Source organism: Propithecus coquereli, unplaced genomic scaffold (assembly GCF_000956105.1).
Source record: "Propithecus coquereli isolate 6110/MARCELLA unplaced genomic scaffold, Pcoq_1.0 Scaffold37, whole genome shotgun sequence".
Taxonomy (NCBI): domain Eukaryota; kingdom Metazoa; phylum Chordata; class Mammalia; order Primates; family Indriidae; genus Propithecus; species Propithecus coquereli.
The window spans coordinates 7,868,925-7,891,403 of record NW_012149396.1 but is presented as its reverse complement, the minus strand read 5'-3'; the positions used below and the strand labels follow the sequence as shown (position 1 = coordinate 7,891,403).

At 41.1% G+C, this 22,479-nt stretch overlaps 1 protein-coding gene across 4 annotated transcripts in view; it reads right to left on the bottom strand.

Moving 5' to 3' along the window:
• Positions 1–22,479, bottom strand: part of ZNF532 (zinc finger protein 532) — a 111,465-nt gene that overhangs the window by 23,501 nt on the left and 65,485 nt on the right. For all 4 annotated transcript variants that reach the window (XM_012651791.1, XM_012651793.1, XM_012651794.1 and 1 more), the window contains 3 exons: positions 20,409–20,585; positions 12,786–12,948; positions 8,568–8,849 (listed from right to left, as the gene is read on the bottom strand). In XM_012651791.1, coding sequence (XP_012507245.1) covers positions 8,568–8,849; positions 12,786–12,948; positions 20,409–20,585 — 622 coding nt within the window. The remainder of the gene's footprint in view (positions 1–8,567; positions 8,850–12,785; positions 12,949–20,408; positions 20,586–22,479) is intronic.

Below are 22,479 nucleotides of genomic sequence, written 5' to 3'. Positions count from 1 at the left end.
GTGACTGGTAAGACACTTCACCCCCACCTGGCTCCAGCTGGCCCGTAATTATCACGCACTGGTCCTTACATGGAGAATACAGATATCTGAAGATGGCTACCAAAGTTCCCTCTGACTCCAACTTCTCTATTCCTCCTGGCCTTGCTTCTAGACTCTCGCGTTTTGGGCACCCTACTCTGCTAGCATGTCAGCTCTTAGACTGGTGAAATGGGAACCTGAGCACAGCATTTCAATTCGTGTAGCCACGTTCCTGTGGGTGGCAAACATTCCTGGTCATTCCCTCCCCTTTAGGGCGCACAGAAGAAAATACTTCTCAGCCCCCTCACCTGAAGTTGCACACATGATTCTTTCTGACCGATGACGTGTGTTGTGTGTCACATGATGAGAGTGCAAAGCCCACGTGTGATTCTCCAGTTTTTTTCTTCTTTCCTACTGAGGAACACCTATGCTGAGACAGTGGGGCTGGAAGCAGCAGCCTTGATCACTGAGTGGAAGGGACAGCTGCCTGGAGAAATGTTCGAACCCGCAGCAAACTATGCGCAAGAAATAAACTTTTATTGTATGAATCAATGGGCTTTGGGGGATTTTACTGCCACGAAGTATGGTCCCAAGGCCAGCAGCATCAGCATCACCTGGGACTTGTAAGAAACCCAAATCATCAATCAGGTCCATCCCAGACCCGCTGAAGCACAAACTCAGGGTGGACACCAGCAATCAGCAGTCTGACAAGCCCTCCAGGCAGTTCTGGTGCTCACGCAAGTTTTGAGACTCACGAGCCAGATTATGGTGCCAAATTAAAGGAAAGGGGTATTAACTTACTTGATATGATGCTGTCTCAGTAGCTACAAAGCAAGATTGTATCAATATTTACAGTCCAATACACGGAGCACGGCAGGGTGCTGGAGGCGCATGTGGCGGCCACCGTGGACCTGCTCGCTAGGAGCTGAGCTTTGCGGCACTGTCGCACCACAAGCTGCACGCAGCCGCAAAGTACACGTCCAAGGCCAAATACCACGGTAACGTTAAGCAGCTGCTGCTCACCGAGATGGGAGGAGCCTACCACAAGGACCTGGGCCTATGCAATGGGAAAGTGTCTGCGCATGTCCTCGAGGGAGACCACTGCACGCTGCGGGCAACGGCCTGGAATCCATCGTGGGCGTCATCCACGGCTGCCTGGCAGAGCCGCCTGCGAGTGTGCAGGAGGACTAGGCCCAGCCCCCACCAGACAGCTCTGCCGCCCTCCTCACCTGGCCTGTCTGCTGATGTGACTCTGCCCCTCTTGGCTGCTAGAGGTAGGCTGTTGGGCGTGTCCTATCCATCTGCCACCACCCATGGGTGCGCGGGGAACCCAAAGCCTGATTTGGAGACGCCCCATCTGTGAAGAGCCAGTGCAGCCCACGGAAGCCGGGCTGAGCCTTTTGTACCAAGTGGACTTTTGCCGCCTTGGTTGGTTGGTTGTTTCTCCACTTGAATTCAGTATTTACTGCATTGCTGGCAAAGCCCCTCACCTCCACCCTCTGTGAAGACCGTAGAAGACACCTGGGCTGGGTCCTGGGCACCATATCCATTCTGCACCCACTGTACATACAGGTGGCCCTTCTCAGCCAGGCCTGGCCCTTGTCCACTGCACGGGAAGTGGCAGGTAAATCAAGTCCCCCGAGAACCAGGACAGGTTTATATATATATATGAAAATAAAGATTATCCAGGCATGGTGGTGTACCTGTGGTCCCAGGGTCCTGGGAGGATTGCTTGAGCCCAGGAGTTTGAGGTAGCAGTGGGCTATGACGACACCACTGCACTCTAGCCCACACAAAAGAGGGAGACCCTGTCTCTCCCCAATAAAGAAAGTTACCCTTTGCTACCCCTGTTTCCTCCATTATAGTCTCCCATGCTAAATGATGATCACAATACAGATAGAGTCTCTTAAAAATATGTTTATCATTCTTAATAAAACGAACCAGGCTCCCATGAGGAATGGTTTACAGCAGGGCCGGTACAGGGAAACTAAAAGATGAACCAGAAACATACCATGACACCAGAAAGGAAGTTCTTGGAAATGTAGCTTGTCAAGAAGACATAGGAGCCATTGAAAGGAACCCCCAATGGCCACATTTAGGACCATTTGAGCAAAAAAGTAAATAATGATAGCAATGGATTCTAACCCATTGGATAAAATAAATATTTGTAATAAAAAACTGAGCTCATAATTACTACAGTTCCACTTAATAAACATAGAAGAAGTGATACAAGTATACTAGAAAAGTCACCTTTAGGCAAACACTACAGTAATAGCTGTTGCGGGCAAGAATAAAGAATGGATGTCCAAATTCCTGGGTGAAAGAATGACAAGAAACAGGCTGTTTGCATAGTCTCAAAGTATCTCCCCATGAGATTAATTACAAAGGGAAAGTGGCCATTTACACTGGAGAAACCTGTCAGACACCACCAAAACCAAGTGTTCAAAATATCATCCCCAGGAATGAGTCATTCTGACATCAGGGACCTCCTGATATGTTGTAAAGAAAAGGGCACAACATAACCCCCATGATATCACTACCAAAAACCAAATGCCCTGAATCTAATAATGAGGAAATATCAGACAAATCCAAACTGAGGGACATTCTACTCAACAACCAATCATCTTCAAAAGTGTCAACATCATGAAAGATAAAGACTGGGAAACTGTCACACACTGGAGGTGACCAAGGAGGCATGACAGCTGAATGCAAAGTGCAACCCCAGCTAGGATCCTGCACTAGACAAGAGACATCAGTGGGACAACCAGTGAAACTGGAATAAGGTCTGAAGACTTTTCAATAGTTCTGTATTGATGTTAATGCCCCCATTTGATCACTGTGCTATGGTTATATAGGATGTTAACATCACGAAAGCTGAGAGAAAGGTATACAGAAGCTCTACACTATTTCTAGAACTTTTATCATTTCAAGGACAGGTACAGTGGCTCACGTCTGTAATCCCAGCAGTCTGGGAGGCCGCAATGGGAGGATCACTTGAGGCCAGGAGTTTGGAGGCCAAACTGGAGGTCTCAAACTGGAGGCCAGTTTGAGACCAGCCTGAGCAGCACAGTGAGACTCCATCTCTACAAAAAATTAAAAAATTAGCCAGGTGTGGCAGGACACAACTGTAGTCCTAGCCACTTGGGAGGCAGAAGCAGAAGGACCACTTGAACCCAGGAGTTCGAGGCTGCAGCGAGCTATGATGATGCCACTGTACTCCAGCTTGGGCAACAGCGAAATCCCACATCTTAAAAAAAAAAAAAAACAAAATAACAAAAAATCTAGGGTTCAGAGAGGAAATATAGGATAGAAACAAAATGAAGAAAATGGCTACTATATACTGTGTTAGAGACATGATTTCATTGATTTAATTTCAAAAGAACCTTATGTGGTAAATTATTATTTCCATTTTAGACATAAAATGAAGCTAGAAGGTCATTTTTTTTTTTTTTTAACAAAGTCACACTGCTAGTGGGTGGTGGTGCCAGAATTCACACACAAGTCTCTTGGACTCCTCCCACGTTACAAACACAGAACCAGACCACATCTACACCATGAAGAATCTTGAGAGATCTAAGGTTCATCTGGGTGTCACCTGAGTTCCATAACTTGGTACATGCACCTCTGCTTTAGGGTCTTTTCATTAAAAAGTGCAGTAATAGTTTTTGATGTGTAGGGGTATACCAAGCAGCAAATGAGAAAATGACTACAAGCATCACAGATCACATAGTGATTTCCAAGATTTGAACAAGTACGGACACCTTTTGCTTTCTTATTTTACTGCCAGCTCACATAACTACAGAATGTTTGCTCTCTCAGAACGACCTCAGACACCTCTTTCAGAGGATCTTAATTTGAGGTTCCTAGAAGACCCCTTAGGGCAACCAAACAAGAACAGGAGGAACAACAAAAAAAAGAAGAACATTAGGAGGTACATAACTTGTCTAACATTGTATGCAGAATTCTGTGTATTTGTACACGTATCTGAGAAAGGGCTCATCGCATGGATGAGATCGTCAGGTTAACGACACTGACAAGCCCATCCTCCTGATTTCATGGTTGAAAATAAAGAGATTACGGAGGTGAAGGAATTTCCGTGGTTATGAAACTATTTAAGTATCCAAACCTAGACTTCTAGGAACTAGTGTGTACTTGTGACTAACGCAAAGCCTCTTTCCATGTGTGCAGTAAGGATCCAAAGATAACTGCTGCACCAGGGACGCCAGAGATGGCCCTGCAGGGCACCTCGCTGCAAGCTACAGAGGACACCACAGTAAGACAGACACAGAACTTGCCCTCAAAGGACAGCTAAAACCTGGCCATGACAAAACAGTAATATCAACTTTACAAAGAGATCAGTTTTTTTTTATCGACTTTTCTATATGGAATTTCTACAACACACTTTTTACAATGTTGCTGCTTTAACTATTTTTATTTTTTAAATGGCTAAACTAGGAATTCAGCAAGTTGTGGGTTATAAAATGATTATGCCTTTAATAAACATGTATTGAATATCTGTCAAAAAATCTAGGTACTTATCAGATTACAACAAATTACTAGAAAAAAATTAAAAACCACTAAAAGTAGATACAGGGTTGGTATTAGTTTAAAAAATGCACTGGAGACAGAGAAGCTAGCTTCTGAATAACTAGCATAACTGGAACTATGTTTATGAATCTTGAAGAGAAGGCTACTGAATTATCTTTAAAAAGTAGAAGTCTACACAAAATATTTCTTTTAGTATTTTTGGATGGGAACTGAGGAGAGTAACAAAGGTCAAAAATAATTACTGAAACCAAAAAGGCCACCTAGAACAAACAGCAGTGAATTATTTTTATGTGAATTTTTAACTTATGCCAGTTGGATTCACTCCTAACTTAAAATCCTTTCTCTAAACCCTATTAAAGTAACAATCACACTAGTAGCAATAACAATAAGGTAATGACTATTCTATGGTTGGCAGAATGTGTTTAGATGAACTCCAAAATTATTCTATACACATATATATTATTCTTTAAGTCATAATTATGGTATTGAAATCAAGTATACCTTCACAGTTCACTGGTTCAGAACATTATTTATCATACTGCATAATCCTATTTCATTGGGTAACCCAATAAATTCAGATCTTTCCAATAACTTCCTGCCTGGTGGAAGTAAACATTTATGATTTCCTAAGACCTTTAGCCAAATATAATTTTCAATCCCTTATAAATTAATAGCATATTTCATATTTATATCTCATCTTAAACCCAAAAGGATTGGAGAATGCTTATCACCTCACATATAGTTCTTTTCTAGGTACCTACAACACAGGACACTGGGCAGTCTCTAAAGCATGTACCCATTTTAAAGAAGAGGAAGTTAAGACTAAGGAGGGGTTAGGTATCCTCGACTTACTATGAGGGTAGGTGTAGAAGCCCCCAAAGCCCTATGGATAGGAACTGAAGAAAGGAAGAAGCATGAAGTCCAATGAAGAAAGAGGTGGGGGCCCCCTTCACACAGTGGGATTCTGATAAGGTAGAGTAGACCTGGAAAGCCATGCTACGAAGGCTGGACTATTGTGAGGGCAACAGGAACAAAACACTTTGTGCAAGAGAGCAACACAGCCGGATCTGTACCTTAGGAAAAACTCTGGCTACAGTGAGAACCACAAATCCGAGGAAGAACTGACAGCTGCCTACACAAAAGCAGTGGCTCTGAAAAGAGATAAATGGGTGGACTAAAGGGTACTCAGGCCGCCCCTGAGGGGGCTGGGTGGAGAGAAGGAATTATCAAAGTCAAGATGGACACCGAGCTTCTGCAGAAGCTGGGGGCGGGAGAGTAGCTGAGGTCCACTGTTGGGCAGGCTCAGACGAAAGCTTCTGTGAGTTATCCAAGAAGCTGAAACACTTAATAAGTGGCAGGATTTCGGAGACTGGCATTCAGGCGAGAGGCCACAGCTGGAGACATCGTTCTGGCTGTTTTCTGCGCACGTGCTGTATGTGGGAAGCGGAGCAACGAGAGTGAGTGACTTTCCCCGAGAATTACATGTTTTGAAGACAGAAACCTGAGGGGTGTTCCAGCAACCACGAGAGAACTCAGGACAAAGTTGTGTTCCACAGTAAAGGTAGAAAACGCTTTCAGAAAGAGCTGCCAATCGTGTGAAATACTGCAGTGGGGCCAATGGAGGCAAAGAAGGAAACATGTCCAGCGACTCCACAGCAAGGAGGTCCCGAGAGAATGGGTTTGTTCAGGGATGAGGTGGGTCTAAAGCCCGAAGGCAGCAAGCTGGGGAGTGGACGGGAAGGGACATGTGGACAGCAAGGTGCCCATTTGCTTGTCTGAGAGAAGAGGGAGCAGACACAGGGCAGGAGATGTGAAGTGTGGGGGACGTGAGTATTCTGCAGGAGGAAAGGAATAAAGAATGGGAACAGGTACGAGATGCTTGCAGGTGGGGTGTTTGGAAGTGGAGGGCTCCAGTCTGACTCGGCGCGGTAGAGCTCACGCCCTGGCCACTGCTCCCTTCACTCTTTCCACGTCACTGGCTTGTAAAGACACGACTTCCCTCCCCTCTCCACCTCCCCTCCACCCTCGCAGGAGGCTCAGGGAACAGAATCCAAACCACAATCTAATCTGATGCACCTCATCCCCAAAGGCAGGGCCTCAACTCCTTCAAAGCTAACCCTAAAATCCTGCCAAGCCAATGGCTCCATCTAGCACGGCGAGCACACACTGTGCACACACGGCCGGTTCAGAGTGGGCTCCGGGCCCCAGTCCTAGAGCAAACGGTTTCCCTAAGTGCTACATTTCATCCCACCAACTCTTTTTTGGAGTCATCTCCTCATCTTATCGTCGAGATCTGATAATTATCTGATGTACACGATAAAGGTAATATTTTTAAAAAGGAAAAGAAAAAATCTAATGTTAGAAGACAGTTACAGAAATCTCACATGTAAAAGAAAGGAAAGGATGGGACTACTAGGTAACTATTAAGGTCAGCTCCTGTTTTAACATTTATGATATCCAGTTTGGATTCCAAGTAAAGACGACTTTTCCTAGAATCACCGCATCAGGCTCTGGAAGAACTACTGGTAGTGTATTTATGCAGTGGGTTGATACAGTATTGTTCCTTACAAACGACCCAATATTTACAATGAGCATTACAGGATGCTACTTAGGATGCCTAAAATTGGGATGATTAAATAATCAATATGCCACTAAAGGCAAATATATTCTGTAAGTAACTATTTATAGTGAGACCAAATATAATAAAAAGATCTTTTTGCAATTCATGGTCGTTGTGATCGATGCTCAAAGGCCATTTGGATGGTAACAAGGTAAAACATGTCAGATCGTTAGTAGCTCAAATAAATGGTATAAATAAATGAGATTACAGAGTAATGCTTAACACACTTAATATAACAAACTGTGCAAGGATGTAGTATATACTAATTCTTTTGTACTCATTATATAGGTTCACTAAGGAAAACTACTTTTTTCTATTGGCTAAAGTTAAAGAAATAAGACGGCTTTCTTTAAAAACATCATGTATTTGAGCCCACTAATCAATCTTAGTATCACTAAAAGTGGGACACGTTGGTATTATGTTCCTCATGATGAGACAGAAAAAGAATATAGCATCTATGACACATTCTTATCCAAAAAAATTCAACCTGAATCTAATCAAAATTCTGGGAATTATGGGATAAAGAGGAATAAGTTAAACAATACCAAAAAGAAGCAATTACCTAAATCCAGTAAGATGAGGGATAATCTGTAGGACACACAACCCAGTTTTTCCAACAAATCACAGTACATGAAAAAAACAAATAAAACGGAGGGAGGGCAACAACCACATGCAATGTGAAGGCTCTTTCTGGATCCTGACCACAAGGAACCAACTCTGAGACAACCAGGAAATGTGAGTTCAACCTCATCTTGTATCTAATACAGTATTAGATAACATTTGAAAATAATTTTGCTAATCTTATTAGGTCTAATAATGGGTCTTTTCAAAATTCCTTATCAGGTGGAGACGTGCACTTACTATTTTAAAAAAGAGAAAGAACATACATATTGTGACTCAGATTTTTCGGTGATTTTGAGTTTTAGAGCTTCTCCTGGTGGGTGAAGGTGAAGTTCCTCTTCCTACTACCAGACTCAAGGAAGAGCCATGTGAGTCACACAAATGCTACTAGCAGTTTTGAGCACCTCCACTTTCTTTCTCGGCCCGTCTTCCTTATTTGTCACAGGGCTGAGAGGCACATTCAAACGGTTTACTACTGTTCTCGGTTTCCTCAGCTACAAACACGAACGTGGTGAATAACTTGCATCTAGTCTTGGTGTGTGCAAGTGAAGGAAACGATTAGCAAAATCAGAGAACAAGAACAGAAGGATTTGGAAATGGCCATTTTACAGATAAAGAAACTGAGGCACAGAGACAGAGTGGTTTCTGAGGTCATGCTACCAGTGACTGACAGACCCAGGCCGAGAACCCGAGTCTCGGTGGTTTGCCAGTCGGGGGCTCTTTCTTCCGCTCACGCGGAGCGGCCCCACTCTCTACTGACCTTCCCATGCTCCTTCCTCACGTGGGATATGTACACATCTCTCTGCGTGAACAGGCGGTCACACTCCCAACACGTCCACCCAGGACTGGCCACTTTCTTGGGTTCCACTGATTTTTTCACAGGAGATGGAGATTTCTTTTCCAATTTCTCTTTCCCGTTCATGGATTTGGTGTCCTCTTTGTTCTGATTTGCTGAATTTTGAGTTGCAGGCTTAATGCTCAAAGGCAAGTTTATACCCAAGTTTGGAGGCCCTTCAATACTTTTCAATGTTCCATGCATAGACTACATTATAAAAAGAAAAGAAATATCTATCACAAATCACACCACTAAAAGAAAGCACATGTAGACTATCTTAATTCATTATAGACATTTCAATAGGATTTTATATTCATTCAAAAATATTTCTTAATATATAAAGAAGAAAACCTAAGCTAAATATACATTTAAAAAGATAAAGGCATATTAATTTTTATGATTGCTGTAAGTTATTTTTAGTTCCAAATAATTTTTAAAAGCTTATATATTTGTGCCATTTTAAAATTCTTTCAAGACCAACCTTCAAATTTAAATTCTTTAATTTGAATCCAAATCAATCCTGGTACTCTATCCTCCCACAATGCCCCAGAGGGAGCCTCTCTACAAAAGACCACTTCTGAAGAACACTTTAATTTCCCATCAGCCCAGAAATGTCTAAATAGGCTAACATACCATTAGGTATTCAACTATAATGAATCGACTTGAATGAACATCTAATACCAACACATTAATAGCAAGCGTTTCTCTTTCCTTTCATGTTCCCAGAATACTTGTAAAAGTTTGGGGTTTGCTGGGTTTTCTGGGTAATTTTCATCTCCCTACACCCTATTCCGACTCATCCCTTCTTACTGATAGTACCTCGGCTTGAGAACTATGCATGTTAGATCTGTAAAAAGTCTTTTAAAATCATTTAGCTGTTTATTATCATTAACATAGTCACAACAGCCATCTTCAACTTATACTCACAGGACTTCAAATTTGGGAAGGGTAAATTAGTGCAATTTGATTATAAGACCAGCTCACTTTGGTTTTTGTTTTGTGTACTAAGAGCATGGACAAGAGGGAGGAAGGAAGGAAGGGAGGGAGGGAGGAAGGAATGGAGGGAGGGAGGAAGGAAGGAAGGAAGGGAGGGAGGGAAGGTAGAGAGGGACGGTAGAGAAAGAGAGAAAGAAAAGAAAGAAAGAAAATCTGTGGTTCAATATATAATTTATCTTGGAATAGGGCCTTCTCTTCTTATTGGCATTCAGGCTTGTAGTTAGTCTCCAAATTCCTGAACCTACAGAAAGACATAACAAGAAAAACTCTTCCACAAGTACAGGACCCCCTGCTGGGCCACAGACTCAACAAAGTGGAGATCTCAGCTCCATATCCCTTCTTGAGTGTTCAAGTAAGGAGCTATTCCTTCAGCACACTCTCCATACTTACTCAAGGTACGGTCTTCTCTGAACAGTACCAAGAATTAGCCAGCCTTCTTCAATACTGTCTTTCCCCAGAGGAAAAAAAGGGGGGCTCGATGATTTTCTCTTAGCAGAGGTTACGAGATCTACCCAAATAGACAACCATTAAACTGATACACAAAAGGGAGGTGAAGTGAATGTCTAACCATGTTCCTTTGCAAAGAAAAAATCTGGAGCAAGACGTGATTTCTTGATAGTCAAAAATTATACATTTGCTTCTTCTCCACTATGCAGGCCAGAAGGCTTCTCTGTCTGGCCTTTTTCAAAAGAGAACTAAGTTTTTACATTTTTAACCACTTAAAATCCAAAGAAAACAAAATCTAAAACCTTCTAATAAACTTTTCTTAAGTTTCTAGACAAATGCATTTTCACTAATGGACAAGTTGAAGAGAGAGTCAAGTATTAAAGTATTCTTCTGTAAGATAACCTTAAAGTACTATAGAAATCACAGAAAAGCCAAAAGTTCTTTAACAAAAGAGGGTGATGGCCTGTGTACTAAAAAGAGCATTTCAAACTTACTAGTTTTATTTACACATTGTAAATAAAAACAAGACTATTAAAAACAAATGTCATTTTTAAATAAAAGAAACACAAGTTAATTCTTTTAGAATTGGTTTTTCCAGCTGGGCACAGTGGCTCACGCCTGTAATCCCAGCACTTTGGAAGGATCGCTTGAGGACAGGCCTTTGAGACAACACAGTGAAATCCGGTCTCTACAAAAAAATTTGTTTAAAAAAAAAAAAAAATGGTTTTTCCTTAGCTCCTATAACAATAATTAATTTAAATGAATGCTTGTAATTTGAAAGTGTACTTTAAATGTAAATGCCAATGTGTAGTACGGGGGTCCTACAAAGTAAATAAATACGCATTTTGGCAGACTGGATGACACAAATTGGATTAAACTGGGCAAAGAAAGATCCACCTTCAAATGAATATGCATGCGGAGAAACACTGTTCCTGTTCCACTTCCTCTTAACTCCTTCCTCACGAAAAAACTGCGCAGCACAGGTGCTGAGCAATGTGAATAAGTAACGAAAGCTAAATGTATTACCTTAAAAATGAAAACAAAACAGGGTGACCCTAAACTTCATCCTTACCTATCCCCAAATACATAAATGCAGGATAACATTTTAAAATGCACAGAACATACTTGCAACGAGAACGTAAGTGATTATTCCCACTGTTTTGATGTTATGTAGTCTTACAAAGGTTTGGATGAATAAAAACCATTCTTTCCTCCTTGCAGGCACAGGATTTTACCACTCCTCTTCAGTTCCCGTTTCTTGGAACCTGTATTCCTCCAAATTCACTATTAGCACAAGGAAGGCCCTACCCACAAAGTCACTGACCCCACCTGCAGATATAAAGATAAGTTCCAGAAAGCGAAGACCTAAAAAGCCTCTTCAGAAGCAACTGTTCTCTCGTTCCTTTTTTTTGGTTGGCCCACATATAGTATGTAAAATATTTGGTCTACTTCCAATGTCCCTAGGTTTTTATTAGCAGTTTTTGGTTTTTCCTGATGATTCATTAAATAAATATTTACTGTCAAGATAATTTTGTAATTTTAGCTAAAACACTGGAAATATCTTAAAAGAGGATTTTACTGTGCTTCAAGTGGAAATGATGAAACGTACCTCCCATGCATTTCATTCACTCTAGTAATGGCACGACCACCACTATCTTCGCCTTGCCAATACGGAACAGAATCTCCAAGATGTTAACTTCATTTACAATAGGCAATTACTCTATTGGAACTCAAATATGTTCAAGACAGAAAATTCTAAGGGTTAATACAGTCATTTAACTGACAGGGGACGAATAATTCAGAGACTTTATTTGCTCTTTAAACTGATTTTTTTTTGTATAACATATTTTTAAAAGAGCAAAACTAAGAGAAAGAGATTGAGTTCATGATAATACTGGGTCTCTTGTTTCTCCGTTTAAAAACCAAATTCATTTTAATCTCTGAAAGCCAGTGGATATTATCTCCTAATCACACAAGGAATAAAATTGTTGAACCTATCACAGTGGACAGTTAAGAAGCTAGGACTAAGCACTGGCCTTAGTAAGCTTAAAAGGCTATAAATAGACTTCGGTGCCCCTTTTGGGGGTTAAAGAGTAAATAGTCCAAACTGGACATACGCTTACTCATTTCATTAACTGAACACCCCCCACGGACCAGGTACTATGCTATATCCTAGATATTTAATAGTCAATTCACATGCAATCTTTAGAGGAAAAAAGGACTAAAAGATCTAGGGGCATCAATTATAATGCAAACTTAACTACTTAAAAAATTGCAAAGGAAAATCTTTATTTTTCTAAATATACCGATGTTTGTAAAAATTAACAATAACCCATCACAGCCTCTATTTCTAAATCCCATACAACACCGAGTTCTCAAAAAAAGTAAACTTCACAGTCGTCATTTTCATATACATATATATGAACCCTAATACCCTACTATTCTTTTAAAATCAAGGCATGCATTGGTTCCTTTTCACTAGTCTTTTACAGTGAGCAGATCGGGACTCCTAAATAAAAGCATCCCATAGTCAAGTGAACACACGGTGACAGCATGTAAGTTGCTCACTGACAACTACCAGCATCCATCCCTTCCTTCAACTGCAAGGTATGTTTTTTAGTAATCTGTAGCTCAGGCTTGATTTATGAGCAATGAATGTATCTGCAATTCATTTAAAGGAGAGGATAGATGCACACACACCTTGATATGGTCCATCATAAGTTGCTTCTGTGCATATAAAAGAGAACAGTCTGGACACTTGAAAACAGACACCTTCTGGTTTTCAGTGTGTTGGTCAAAGTGGCGATACAGCAAGGTTTGCAGGGTGAACACAGTGTCGCACATGGAACACTTATATATTATTCTAAAATAGAAGAAGTGCAGCGAAATAACGTCAGTCAGCCTCATCTCTCAAGTCTCTGCTACTTTACAGCTGAAGAACTCAGGAGGCAGAAGCACATTGAGTACACACAAATATAATAAAAAGAACAAAAGTTTGGCTTTGAAACAAACTTTGGAAGACAGCTAGCATCACTCAATCATGAAACAATCTTAAACATTTTGAGTAAAGACGCATTTGGCTACATTTATTTAAAAGTCTAAATTAGCGACCATTTTACTGCTCGCAAATCTACAACTGTACAAAGTCTTCATGTTGGTTACTTTAACACAAAGCAAAAGCATCACTTTTTTTTTTGAGATTTTTTTTTTAAGATCAGACAAGGCAATATAGCTCGATGGTGGTACACTAACTTGAAAAACAGTTTGAATTGGATTAATGAACTAAGTAGGCCTACTCAACTCCAAAGTTTTCTTTTAGAGTTAGTAGCAATTTTACACTTAAATGTCAACATTTCTATACTTCTTCTTAACATAAGAAGCCCTATGCCAGTAACCAATTATACAGTGAAATAAAGAAATAGGAAAGAAAATCAATACAACTGTTGTTTTAACACTTGAATGTTTCTTATGCTTTAAGTGGTTTAAAATACTCACTTGTTCACTACAAACTATTTCTGCACGTAATATGTTATCACCAAGCAGCCTCCTTAAATTAAGTCAGCAGACCTAAATCTTCGGAACGTAATCTCTCCTACCCACCTACACTCTCCACCGAAGCCCAGGCAGGAGATGCTGATGTCTGCAGGGGTTAAAGGACGAAGCCTCCTCTGCCACCACCCTTCACCTCCAATGGATCTGAACGGTCACTTGTGAACAACTCTGACCATGGTAGGTCACCCTTTTTTCAGTAACTGCTCCAGGTCACCCTGTTCCTTAGGGGTAGCTCTATGGGAATCTGTGTCTCCTTTGAAGAACTATGAGGATAGGCACAAAGAATTCCAGGGAGCAGCTTAAGAAAAGATCAAAGAGAAATGACTGAATGTGAAGGTTAGAGATGAAAATTTGAGGTTTCACCTGATATTTCCACAGCAAAGTTAATGAAAAGAATGCCCCTAAAACCACTTGCCTTTCCTCTCAGGGTCTTAAGAGACCACTTCTCACGTGGCTTCAAACCTCACTGTGTGATTCTGTCTAAAAATTACAGATTTAGCCTTCATTTCTTTTCAGTTTTGGGGCGTTTGTTTTTTGGGGGGAGATAGGGTCTCTCTCCGTCTCCCTGGCTACAGTGCAGTGGAGTCCTTGCAGCTCACAGCAACCTCAAATTCCTGAGCTCAGTGATCCTCCTGCCTTAGCCTCCTGAGTATCTGGGACTACAGGCATGTGCCACCATGCCCAGCTAATTTGTCAATTTTTGTAGAGATGGGGTCTCCCTCTGTTGCTCAAGCTGGTCTTGAACTGCAAGGCTCAAGTGATCCCCCCTGCCTCGGCCTCCCAGAGTGCCAGGATTATGGGAGTAAGCCACCAGGCCTGGCCCTTTTTTTTTCTTTTTCTACGTAACATTTATAAATTTAACTGGAATGGCACATTTTTATAAGTTCTTGACATGTTAGTTACTTTACCTCAGCAATCAAGCACCCTTGATTGGCAGGAGTGGGGGTTATTTCTGAAGATCAGACAAGGTTTTACAGGACTTTAAAATGCAGCCCAATGTTGGTACACTCATGATGTGCCATCATTAACCTAACAGGTGTGACAAAGATGTTTCACTTCCTCACTATTTGAAATAGGTTAGTGTTGTGAACAGCCCAAACATCCAGTAACATAAGTGATTAAACAGAACATCTGTTGGGTCATTAAATGCGAAATGCCCAATTTCAAATCAAAAGTTTAGTTTATTACATCTCAAACAAGAAGCAGTACATTTAGTCAAAGTGTGTGCCTAAACTACTGACACAGTTTTACCATGTTAATGGTAGCTTGTTTATGCCAGCAGCAAAGAAGCCTGGAGAGCGAGTGGCAATGAAACCATGAAAGGCATTTTCCACAGCTTGTTGAGAATTGAATATTTTTCCATGCAAAGAGTGGTCCAAAGCCTTAAAGAAGTGGTAGTCAGTTGGTGCAAGGTCTGGTGAATACAGCAGATGACAGAGAGTTTCCAAGTCCAGCTGCTGTGGTTTGAGCAGCGTTGTTTGTGCGTCATCTTGCAAGAGGACTGGCCTGTCTCTATTGACCAGTCTTGGCTGCTTAATCACAAGCTTCCTCATCATTTCATCCAACTGGTTGCAGCAGACATCCGCTGTAAATTAATTGACTGACCAGGTTTCATGAAGCTGTAGTGGACAATACCAGCATTGGACCACCAAACAGATACCATTAGCTTTTTTTGATGCATATTCGGTTTGGGACCGTGTTTCAGCACTTCATCTTTATCCAACCATTGTGCTCAATGCTTGCGACTGTCAAAAAGAATCCATTTTTCATCACACATAACAATATGGTGTAGAAATGGTTGGCCTTTATGTCGTGACAGCAAGAAAGGCAAGCTTCCAGACGATTTCTCTTCCGACACTTGTTTAATTCATGCAGTATCCATCTATCCAGCTTCTTTACCTTGCTGATTTGTTTCAAATGTTCCAGTATTGTTGGAATAGTAATATCAGACCTCGTTGCTAATTCACTCTTAGGTTGAGATGGATTCGCTTCCACCACAGCTTCAGCTCATCATTATCCACCTTGGTTTCAGTTCGCTCACGAGGCTCATTTTTAAGATTAAAACCACCAGAACGAAACTTCTCAAACCATTAACATACTGTGCACTCATTAGCCACATCCTTCCCAAACAGTATGTTGATACTTTGAGCTGTCTGTGCTGTACTGGTTCCATAATGGTACTCATATTTGAAAATAATATGAATTTTTTACTTATCCAAGGTTTCACAAAAATTGCTCTAAAAAAATTTTTAAAGATAATCACAAGCCAAACTGTGCATTTGAAAGAATGAGGATGTACCTTCACAATAAAAATAAAACAAGAAGTGTCAAAGTGAAATGTCAGAGATTCCAACTGTCAAACTTAGTACTTAAGGAAATCGGACATTTCATACTTGATAACCTAATATTATAAAGATTTTTTAAATGATGCTGCAGATATATACCAATGACACGGAAAGATTTTCATGAAACTCAGAGCAACAGATAACAAGACGGTATATACGATATGATTGCATTTTTTAAAGGGTATAGAAAAGAAACAGAAGGCATATGATTGTCATCTTCTCTGCTGGATGATAGCATATGTATTCTTTTTATTGTTTTGCTTGCCTGTACTTCGCAGTTTTTCTGTAAACAGCATATAACAATTTAAAAAAAGAATAGCTTCAAGAAAAGAACTGAGATTTACTAGCTGGGCTAAGAATTTCCTCAGGATTCAATTCACACGTTTTGAGAAATAACCATTTCAGAAAAAACGGCATGGTTAATTTTGTTCATGTTACATTCCTTTGGGGAGGGATTTTGTTTGATATGTTGTCTTGTAGTTAATAACAGAGAAAGTATAAATAGGAGATAACCTATTTGCTCAGGCATCTTTCTGAGGAAACTTAAGACGAGGCTATTGGTATAATATCGGGGAGCTATAAAGGGGAAGATGGTGACTTCACAGGGGAGAAGACTGAGAGACACCAACTTGACTTGGTGACAAAGCGTGCCGTCACCACTAACCAGAAGACAGGTGGACGCTGCCTGAGCTCCTGATATGAGCTACCAAGGAGACCACAGCACGCCCTCTGAGGCATCCCGCCAAGAGCGCGAGCTCCCATCCAGCTATGAGAAAGCAGCGACAGGCCAGGCAGGGCTGACCTCAGAACGGGAAGCCTGTATCCCCTCCTGGATGGCCAAAGACATGGAAGGGCAGGGCAAGCTGAACACCTGTTCCAGACGGAAGGACACTGATGAGGCAGAACAATTCAATCCAAAATGTATACCCAGAAAGGATCTTGGATGAGAAAGGAAAAAGACATCATCTCAACAACTGGAGAAATTTGAATAAAATCTAGGAATTGGACAGTCTTGCAACCAACACTGATGTCTCGATTGGGGGCTATATGGTGGTAACTTACATGAGAGTGGGAGGGACAGAACACAACAAAGTATTTGCTTCACGATGTGCCTTTACTCCTAAATACAAAGGTGGGCGCGGGACGGAGGGGGGACGACACCAAATACCGTAAATGCTGACAACTGAGGAATCTGGTGTGGACAATGCAAGAGCTCTCTGTACCTTCTTCCAACTTTTTGTAGGATAGAAACTATTAAAAACTGTTGCTGATGTTTTTGTGTTTCACAAAAAGCCCAAATAAAGGCACCATGAACCTCACAGATGTGGTTTTTAGGGACAGAACAGGAGGCTGGAGCAAACTCTCCAAAGACGAGAGAAAAATTCCAGGGAGACAGACTGCCAGGCGAGAGGAGGGAAGACACTACAGACAGGGAAAGAGCACTTTGCACGAAGGCGGAGTTCTGCCTGGGCACGGCCTGCTGGGAACAGCGAGAACCCCAGCGTGGCTGGATTCCCAGGGGTGCGGGAGCTTCAGGCGGAGGGCACGGTGGAGCACCTAAGGGCTTTGAAAGCCAAACCTAAACGTCCAGACCTAACGCTACATGCAAGCCTGGGTGAGCAGCCGGGTAACTACACTGTAACAAAGGGTCAGGGAGCAGAGAGGAGGCAGAGAGGAGAAGGAGACAGAGGGTGTGGAGGAAGAAACAGGAACAGAAAGCCAAAGCCAAATACCCACGACTCAGGTCAAGCTTAGAGCCACCAAAACTGGCCAGCACATAGTGCCACACCTGAAACGGGTGTAACAGGTGAATAAAGGATTCTAAACTCTGAGATTGCTGCCATAAACCTCCTCCATTATCACTGACTGGATCCGACTAGATGCAAAGTACTGCCCTCCCTGTCACGGACCTAATCCCCACGGCCCCGGTTAGGTGGGTTACGCTATTGCCATTTCACAAATGGGACAAGAGACCTAGAGAGATTTGATAATCTGCTCGGTGTTAAATAAATCCCACAGCCAAGGTTCAAATTCAGCTTTCTCTGACTCTACGGTCCGCCGCCGTGCTGCTATTCTAATTTTCTATGTTTTATTTCTTAGGAACTTGTTCAAAAACTCTGTCTCTTATACAACATTTAATTTTGGAGCTCTCATTTCTCTATTTACATACATTTAGAAACTGTAAATAAAAGGAAAGCATAGCAAAAGAAATTGCTGTTAATTAGATGTCAAGGAAAAAATAAAAACGGACACACAACTTTATCAACATAAAATACAGTAATGGACATTCAAAATGATTTTGAAGCATCCAGAAAATATCAAAGGGTATTCAAAGTGTCCTTTTAGACAGCAGGGAGACATGCCTGCCCCACACTGGAAAACAGGAAACAAAGCACTTACAACAATAACTGGCACACAGTAAACACTACCTGAATGTGTGTTAAATAAAAATCTCGTGTCGTGCTTTTAGAACTGAGGTGCTGTGAATGCAGGACTTTGTATTTTCAGACATCCATATGTTCTCTAAAGAAAATGGGTTGAGGGATTATTTTAATATTGATTGTTAAGAATTAATGTAAGCATTTGCATAATTTGGAATCATTTGCATGGCCACCTGTTAATCAAATACTGCTGGGAGATTTCAGTGCCTGGGGTTCCTTTGCGGTGGGACCTACTTACTGATTTTGGACTAATGTAAACAGGACAGAGATGGATTTAATGTCAAAAGGAAACTCCTGGGCCAAATGTAGGCCAAACAGCCACAAGATGAAAGCTTTTACAGTAGCTTGAACCGGAAAAGGTGACAGATGAGTCTCTTAGGCGCTGCAGTGCAGGTCTGATAGGCACAGCAGAGCCAGGGCAGGATAAGCCCACCCTCATGCTGCATCGATGCTATTAACTCACATCTCCTTTTGTTTACCATTTCATCTGTAAATTTGTTGTAGTTTTATATGTCAATATACAGTATCTATTTTTAGTCCTGTACTTGTTAAAGCACCAAAGTATTAAAAAAAATTTAAAGAAAATACCAGAACAATGTTTTCCTATACACTACTCAAATTTGAGGAATACTGTTTTAGCTTATTTTAATCATTTGCTGCCTTATAGTCCCAGGTAACAACTACTATTCCAGAATTCATACAATCAAGCTTCATTTATTTGAATAAAGAACCAAATAAAAATTACACTGGCTGTAGGGGCGAGGCTGCATCAGTGCCCAGAAGTCTTACTTGTCATGAAAACTAAGGCCACTGAAATTCACTGATCCCCATCTTCAGAGTCAAGATACCGAGTTGCATATAGAGCCCCTAATTTGGCATGTGTTTCATGTTAGGGATTAATCTACAAAAATCAGAGTGAAGGTATTATTAGAATAAAACTCCACTGTTTTTTAGCAAACAGTCATTTCTAATCTTCAATCATGTCTCCAAAACTAAATGTTACAACAGGAGCCGTGTGTATGTGAGAGTGAGTGATATCTGCATATGTTCCCCCTAATATTTCCTTGATTATGGAGCTATGGGCAAAAACATATTAACAGATTTGGACAGTAAATCTAGCCTCGAGTAATTATCAAATTCTCCGTTGCCGTAAGTGATCCAGGAATTAAACGGGCATGACCAGGAGCATTTACTCCGGTGCTGTGTGCACAATGAGAGAGTGAAGAAATGTAGGCGAGAACTATGCTTCCGGAGCCCCCATGCTGACACACGGACGGTGTGCCACACACCTGAAACATGCCGTCTCATTTTACCCTCACTAAAGTGTTACCCTCACTTTACGGGGAGAAAACCACGGGTGAGAAAGTGAACGGGCCAAGGTCACACGGCTGGCGGGCAGTAGGATCTGACCCTCTGCTGTGAAGCTGCCCTAATGCGGGCAGCCCCTAAGTGTCTGCTCATGAACCCTTTCATAATTAAAGACTCCACTAAGCAAAAAATTGATCAAATTAAGAGCAAGATTATGGCAAAAATAAAATTTACTTTGATTAACCAAGGACTTAGACTGGCTATGAAGTTAAATTCAGTAACCAGTGCCTTGAGTTGACTTCATCTCATAAATATTACTTTTTAAGTAAAAGCGTATCCTATGAAAAAGGAACTACAGAAAAATTTAAAGATGACAGGTTTGTTTGGTTTTTTTTAATAGTTTTCCTAGAACTTGTCAAAATCATCTTATAAATAAAGTAGATAAATATTCGCTTGCTGAACAAAAATGGATGACAAGAGCATAAATAATTGGTAACATTTTTGGACAAGGACTTCACCTAGAAAGAATAGAAAGGTTTGGGTGAACTATGAGCTATGAGCTGTACTTCAAGAGCATAAATATTGGCATAGTTGTGTAATTAATTTTTATTCAGTAGAACTACTACCTCCTCTAAATTACTAATAAAGTAGTGGATTAAAATGTCGGGATGACTTACTTCGGTTCTCCTATCTTGATGCCAGGATGCTGTGTGTAGGCATGGGAATGTGTACTTGGGGCAGACTTAAACGCCATTGGACAAATAGAACACTTGTAGAAGACTTCACAGTGGGAACCTTGGATGTGAGACTTCAGCGCAGCCACATCAGAGTATACAACATTGCAATGCACACATCTGTCAGAAGAATAAACACGCAGTCATTAGCACAGGACCACTACACATGCGCAACGGTGCAAAAACTGGGTAAAATGAAAATATTTTCACAGCCCTTTCAGGTTCCTAATGGCCTTCCGGAAGTGTATTCTGGGTTTCTTCTATTTATAACAAATCAACTTATTTTTATATGTTTAAGAGGAAAGATTACGAAGAAGAAAAATACAACTCAAATGGTCTATTTTTTGAGCCTCTTTAAAGTTTCTAGGAATGGATGACCAGATTCCAGACTACGGTGAAACTGATGGAGTGTGCAGGACACGTCAAGACGAGGGAACACAGCAAGACCCCGTGACTTCTGACTTTGGAGAAGAGTTCCACATGCTCAATTCTGACACCAGTGCCCTGAGGTTCCTACCCACCCTCAACACTCAAATGGCATTTCTAACGCAAGAAATTGTCAACATCTAAACCTACATGCCATCGACAGAGGGGCAGAGAGGAACCAATGATTATTGGCTTCAAAGCCATGGCCCACTGTTTCCTGGTGCACACTAATGTGGGTCAGTGTATCTGGAGGTTATGGTGGCCCATGGGGTAGAGAAGGTCAACCACCTAGGTCTTCTGTCTGCTAGAATATAAATTTAAGTGCACTTGTATTTAAGAAATTACATGAATTATAAACTTCTGAAAAATCGGCATCTCTAAAAAAAAAAAAAAACTACCTCTCTAGCTAACCTTACTTTTTTGATTTCTAATAATTTGAATTAGCTAATCCCTTACTCAAATCTAATCCTATAGAAACAACGTTAAAACTAAGATACATTTCTCCTGTATTTCATCTTTTTCACACGAGGACTCTCACCAACAATTATAACACCTCCATTTGATGACCCAATCTACCTGAACTGTTATTTCAGGCACTAGAGACACCCAAGCATACTAAAACTACTCTGAGTTAACTCACTGTATTGCCCCAAACAGCTTAATGTCCTCTCTGTGTCAGATACTCATTTGTAAAATGAGAAGAGTTGAAATAGACCATTTTTAGCCCTTCTCAACCCTAGAAACCTATGACTCCAATGAGAGGGGAAGGCTACGTAGAACAGAAGTAGACAGGTCACTAATGAAACCGAACATGAAGGTCCCACCACTCCATGAACCATAAACAGAAGATTTTCCCAAGAAGGGTAGAGAAAGGTGGTATGTTCAAAGGCCAAAAGACCAAGGAAGGACAAAAAGAGATAAAGAGAAAAGCGCTAATTCCTTGCAGTCACTTGGAGTAAGAGGAAGGTTTACAGAAAGGAAAGAGGAAGTTAAAGTATAAACTAAAGATGGAATTTTTTTTGTGGCAGGAGAAGTGGCTATGACTCAGTCCAAAGCACCAAGGGAAAACCCTCCTTAACGTGAGGAAGAAAAGTGGTGCCTTTAATAAGAATTTACGAAAAGAAAACTTTGTTAAACATCTGCCTACAGATAAAGAAAAGGTTCGGGGGCAACAGAGGTCAATGGGGAATGTAAATGAGGCAGGAAAAGAGAAAGCAGAATTTGAAAGGCTCGTACGGGATCCTAAATATGCTATGAAAAAGCCAGTCTACTAAGAAATATTTAATATCCTTGAAGTCCTTTGTGTTCTGGGTACCAATCAAGTTTATTTTTTCAATATTTTTTAAGAAGTGTTTACAGTATAGAATCCTATAATGACTCCCCTTTCTAGATGCACATCCAGTGTATCAGGTGGCAGGAAAATTCAGAAAAATATTTGACTTTTACCAAGTTAACCAGGAGCTAGGGGTGACCTGTCGATATTTGGGAGATGTCACATGAGCAAGAAGAGAGAGAGCAAGGCACACTGACTGCATCGAGGAAATGCTGAGGAAGGCATCGGAACCATGCTGCCATGTTGGAGCCTTCT